Below are 6,000 nucleotides of genomic sequence, written 5' to 3'. Positions count from 1 at the left end.
AGCTTTAGAGGAAGAGCTAACTAAGGTTTTGCCAGACCATAAAACAGGGATTATAAACTTTCTGACCTTATAGTTATATGTGAAAATAATCAACTTAACTGCATTCTGCAGTATTTTAGTAGGCAGGATATGTGTTCCTGAGATATGGAAAATTAAGTGGAAAATTGAGGTTATTGGGAAAGGGGAAGACTCCTTTGCTTTTAAAAATTACTAATTTTAATGAGATGAGAAGAACATATACTGCAAACTTGAAATACAAAAAAATCCCCAAAGATCAGCAGAAAACTTCATGTTGGTTTTTTAAAGTCTTGATTAAAAAGCAGTAACAACTGGTATGGTATCTTCAGCTATTATGGACAAGTGAAGGTTCCCTTGATATCTGTAAGTAGTTGCTTTTGGAGAATGGTACTGCTTGACAAGGCACAGCTCTAACCAAAAGCTGGTTGATTGTTGGATACTGAGAAACAATAATATTTGTTTTAAAAGTCCTGAGTTACTTGGACAATTTTACCTGTAAGATCATTCACCATTAGTATTTTAGAGACATTGTTCTCAAGTTTGCATGAAAGAAATGTATCTAGGTATCTTAAGGGTTTATGTATTTCTAGAAAATCTTTACAATTTAAAAACTGTACTTTTGTTATCCAATTATTGATCATGGACCATTCAGCTATTGAAGAATATCAGCAGTTGAATGTACTTATTCCTGGAATATATATTTGGAATAACCTATGTCACAAACCTATAAACATTTATAAAAGGGCAGATCAAGACCTCATAAAAGAAAATTCTAACTTGATTTAATTTTACAACATAATGTCACCATGTCTTATATTTTCCTCTTACAAACCTACACTGTTTTATAACACCTGTCTTTTAGACCTTTGAAAGAATAAAAAAATATTAACTAAAGAACTGTTAAGGAAAAAAATCAAGCATGGGAAGGGATACCTTGGAGATAAGAAGTGAGGATGGTTTGGATTCTGTGGCAAAAATAGGATTCCAGTGCTGGTCTGACAGTTAAAGACTGAAATTGCAAAGGGATTAATGAGAACAATTATTTATCCTTCCAAGTCTGGAAACAGTTGTTTGTGATTTATTGTAAGTATAAGGAAAGGCATTGGAGTGCCATTGGAGTACCATTGGAGTGGCTTGGTGTGAGTGGAGGCCAATGGTCAGTGCTGGAAGTGCTGAGTCTGTGTGGTAATTCCCTTGCTAAGGGGGGCTGAAAAAGACATTTCTGCTTCTCTGCCATGGTGTGGCTTCGGAGTGACTAGTGGGGTAAGAATTTACAAAGAATAGATTAATTTAAAATCTTATTTAGACCATTTTGGTTTTATTTTTTCTGGTCATGAAGTAGAGTAAGTCACTGAGTTTGTCAGTTTCTGTGGTGAGTCTGGAAAATTCTGAATTAATTTCTGTTACTTAACTGAACTCCAGGGTTCCAAATCTAGATCCTGCACAAATTCCATATGTTCCTTTTAGACCCCTTCTAGAAGAAAATAAAGGTTATAATGAGGAAAATCCTGTACAAGGGCTACAGCAAATGCACTCAGTAGACTAAGACTGAAGTTCTGCTTCAACCTGATAAAGCAAATAAGCATAATGTTAAGACAGAGGAAGAGTAACACCCGCCTCCTCCTCCTCCTCCTCCTCCTCCTTCTCTGCACACACACACAAGTTGTTTACAAAAGTGCCTTGTAGTGACTGCTGGTGGTGTCACTCCGTCCCATGCCCCAGAGCTATCACCGGGCCTCATGGGAGATGTGACTACAGCATCGGACATGGGACTGTTTGTTCACTCACTTTCTGTGAAGAGAGTTTTGAACTGTGTTTTGAATAGACAGCATTTTCTTTGTGTGGTTGGTAAATAACACAGAGCAAAGTTAGTCAGCAAGTTGCATAGCTTCTGCATTCTGATTCTTTGGAGCCCTTTTGTACCAAGCTTGACAGGATGTTTTTAACAGAATGTGACCTCACTGGGATACCAGAGGTAAGGAAAAAAGTTATTGGGGCTGTTGTGGAATATTTTGCGCAGAGCTGACCGAAAGTACTGCTTTAAAATGCCTTTTGGAAAGAAGATGGTCTCATGGTGATCCAGCCAGCACCTTGTTCAGTGAAAATCAATGTCTTTCACTCCTTTGTGGGTTGTAGAAAGTCTTAACGAGATTTTCAGTTTCCCACATGTGGAAAAAGAGGCTGATCTGCAAATCTCAGAACGATCATGTACTTGCTCATTGAGCAAAAGCCCAGTTCTAGAGCACCAAAGTGTTTTCTTTCTAACACAGCAGAGAATTAGCAGAGCAGATCCAGTTGTTCATCCAAGTCCTAGGAGCAGCAGCGTGAGCATCGGAGCGGTGGCAAACCCAGCACGTCCGGGACACGTCAACCTTGCGGACACCCATCCTCAGCCCCTGGGTGAAGGTAAGAGGCAAAGCCACACAAAGCAGTGTCACCGAGCTCCCTGGGCAGGACCAGGAGTGGGTTTTCACCACGGACAGTGGAGCTGGGGCTGCCTCTTGTCGCCGTGCCTGGGGGCAGAGCAGAGGGGGGAGCGGTGCCCTGGGGGCTGCGGGCGCTGCGGGCTCCCCCTCTCCTCCCTCTGCTGGCCAGGGCAGCGGGACCCGCACCTCCGGGATGCTGGGGAGCCCGACCTGCCCCGGCCTCCAGGGCTGCCCCAGGGGGCTGCCCCAGCTCCCTGGCACTGACAGGATGGAGTGGTGCGAGCTTCAGCTGCAGTAAAAGAAGGGAGAGAAATATGAGTATGTTCCACAAGTCGGAGAACATGATTTAAAACCAACCAAAATAAAGAGGATGTCAGATTCAGATAGTTATACAGTATGAAATATTATAGATTCATGCTGAATATCTCAGTGATTTGTTTACATTCAGGATCTAGAAAGGTATATATGGAAAATGAAAGAAAAATGCATTATTACAAAAAATAGCTTCATGAATAATAAAAATCTAGCTGTTCTGAAATGGAATTACCAATATGTGATCTGCTTTACTATCTATATCAACAGAACAACAAAGTTTCTTTGTTTTTGTGGTCAGCAGTTGTAGGGGTTTTTTCAGACTGTATAAGTGACTTAAAATTTTTAAAAGTTTGTTTCCAGTCACTGGTGGAGTGGTAAGAGGAAAAGAAATTCTCATGATATGTAAAACTGTTATTCATACTTAAAGAATTTCATAACGAAGAGAGTGAAAAATATGCTTTTAAAATTGGAAAGTTTTGGGTTTTGCTGACAACGAAAGTGTTCTTTGGTAAATGAGAATGGAAAACTTTGCTCACTTACTTATGACTAACTGGAGTTGCTTTTTACTGTAAAACACATAAAAAGCTAGGGCTTTGGTTCTTTGGTTTTTTCTTGTGATCAGTTAAAAAATGGACAGTTTGAACTTCATTTTGTTGTATAAAAGATGTGGTGAGTGTATCACTCCTCCTAGTAAGACAGGGTAATGACTTTGGTTTGACAAAGCTTTTACAGTGATACTTTTATATTGCTACTGTACTTCGATTCATTGCTGTGTGGTTATAAAAGCTGCAAGGTCTGCCCTAATTAAAGCAAATATTTGTACTGAAGAACCTTCTAGAGAGAAGCACGTTCTGTGAAGCAGAAGTATTTCAAATGGGGATGACTAAAAATGTTAAATTTATATTCACAACTTTGGTATTTGTGCTGCAGTAGTACTTCTGATCATCATAGGTCAGATGCTTGGAATTCTATAATAAAAACCAAGATTTTATAAAGCAAACATCTGATTACCACATGAGACAAGAAAAAGCAGTTCAATTAAAAAAAATAGAACAAATTACTAGTAATAAATGTATTAAGATAGAGTTTTCAGATTTAATATCTACCTACAGCTGCATCTATATACTGTGAGGCAGTTTTTTAACTGATGATTTTTCTTAGTGTCTCATTCACTAAAGATAAACTGCCACCAATAGGTGCAAGCTTGATCTTCTTATGACCTTCAGTCAGGGAGAAGTTAGCAGGGTGGGATGCAATTTACTTAATCCCAGAATTTGAAGAAAAGAGTGCAAAACTTCAATAAAAGTGGAATGTTTCCTACTGATGAAACCTAAAGTGGAGAAACCGGTAGAGGTCAGTACAGAGTGCTGAAATGGAGGGAGAGGGCCAAGGCTTTGTGTATTTATGCTCTCTACTTTTGATCTTTAACTTTTCCTTTAAAATGGGGCAAAGGCTTACAGTGGCTTACAGGCAATATTCTTATCCTCTTCAAAACATAGATTAAACGTACTTGTGATAATATGATAATGTTACACTGCTTAAACAGATCAATTTAAGCAACAAAACACATTTTGTTGCATGTTATAGCTAGCAAACAGATGCTAGAAACCTTATTTGGTGGAATCATTATTGAAAACCATATGCAATACTTATTACATATACTGTAGTAATAACTACATCTAGCTGATGGCTAAGTAGCAAAGAAAAAGTAGGAGAAAGTATAATTTTTAGGGAACAAGTTTTCAAATATTTGAAGCTAGAGTAACAACAGAATTGTTCTTGTTTTTGGTAAAAATTTGGACACTTATGTGGTGTTTTAAAATCCTTTTCTTCATGTGTATACATAGATATGCAGGGGGCTGTGGGGAGGCAGACTGTATATAAAGTTGAATTATCTTTTGTTTCTCTTTTTAAAGCCATTGTTTGCTCGTGGTTTCCTTTTATGATTTAAAGCAAGGAAAAGAATCACTGCCTATAGTCTGTGCATGAAAAGATCCTTCAATATATATTGGCTGCAAAATCTTCTCTCTGAAAAGCTTCTGTTCAAACTGCTTTCTGTGGATCTAGAAAGAGCAACCTGCCTGTTCCCATTCTATTTCCTTACACTTTAACTAAGTACTTTGAAAAGTAGCTTGCTATTGAATTGTGCTTGTTGAATATCAAGGAATTGCAAAAAAGATTATCACCAGATAAAAGGGGTTATGTTCTACTTTGATTCTGATACCAATTTACATCTGCTGTCTATGATGTTAGGGAGAAATTTCCTGTACCTTTAAAGAGAGTAGAGCCACACAAAGAGTAAATATTCTTGAAAATCCTCTTCACTTGTTCTGCTTACCTTTCATGTGCTTCTTTAAATTGATTATGGAGGCATTGGAAAGAATCCAACACCTTAGAAAATCATACTTTCTTTTCAGTTGCTTTATCATGCTCTTAAAAGTGACGGGAACCAGACAGAGACTCTGCAACCCTTCCTCACAGGCGCTTGTGCTGTGTGCCATGAGCATGAAGGAAGCTCCAGGGCTTTAAAGGGAGGATTATTGAAGGGGAGGGATTCCCTGCTAGCTGTAGGAGATAGCAGGATAAATTGAGGTGGGAAGGAGAGTGAGGTGTTATCAGTTGCTGTTGCATATCTGACCCATGATATGCTTTTGCTACAATCCCCTGTGTAACATCACACACAGGTCTTCCAGTCCCCGGGTTTTCATGTCAATATCTCCCTTTATACATGTAGCATAAAGTACTGGATTTATTGAAGTGCTCCTTCACAGTTTGAATCAGTGGTGAGACCAGAAGCTCTACAGCTTTCCTTTTTTTTTTTTCCCTGTGGCAAAGGAAACTTAGAAATAATCTCATTTCTTTCACAACACAAGATCCAATCAAATAGAGTGGCACACAACTGATGGTAAATCAAATGACAGTTTCTGGTATGAGTCCAAATGTTTACCAAAACTTTGCACTCAATTCCTCTCAATTCAATTCTTATTTAAAACTGAAGAGACAATTTTAGGTACTGATTTCACTCCTGGATTTGATTGTGTTTTGAAAAAATAGTATTGAATCCAAAAGTCAAATCCACCTTCTTTCACCACACAGTCTTCTGTTGTCTATGGACATTTGACAACAATTTGACAAACAATATTTTCCAATTGGATTTTACATATCTCTCTCATTTTTTGTTGGTTAAAAAGGCTGTGAGAAGTTGTATTTAACTGAGCCACAGTGGAAGTGCTCAATTGCA

At 38.3% G+C, this 6,000-nt stretch overlaps 1 protein-coding gene across 2 annotated transcripts in view; it reads left to right on the top strand.

Annotated features, from left to right (window-relative positions):
• The first annotated feature begins 1,837 nt into the window (after nt 1-1,837).
• The window catches only part of ST18 (ST18 C2H2C-type zinc finger transcription factor), a 168,931-nt gene continuing 164,768 nt past the window's right edge, over nt 1,838-6,000 (top strand). Inside the window, exons 1-2 of one of the 2 annotated variants that reach the window (XM_077185492.1) lie at nt 1,838-1,993; nt 2,289-2,424. In XM_077185492.1, the coding sequence (XP_077041607.1) occupies nt 1,955-1,993; nt 2,289-2,424 (175 nt within the window). In that variant the 5' untranslated portion in view covers nt 1,838-1,954. Of the gene's footprint in view, nt 1,994-2,285; nt 2,425-6,000 lie in introns of those variants that run through there. The other variant, XM_077185522.1, reaches the window with a different exon arrangement.

The sequence above is a fragment of the Agelaius phoeniceus genome, chromosome 1 (assembly GCF_051311805.1).
Source record: "Agelaius phoeniceus isolate bAgePho1 chromosome 1, bAgePho1.hap1, whole genome shotgun sequence".
Lineage (NCBI taxonomy): Eukaryota > Metazoa > Chordata > Aves > Passeriformes > Icteridae > Agelaius > Agelaius phoeniceus.
This window is presented reverse-complemented; position numbering and strand designations above follow the sequence as displayed.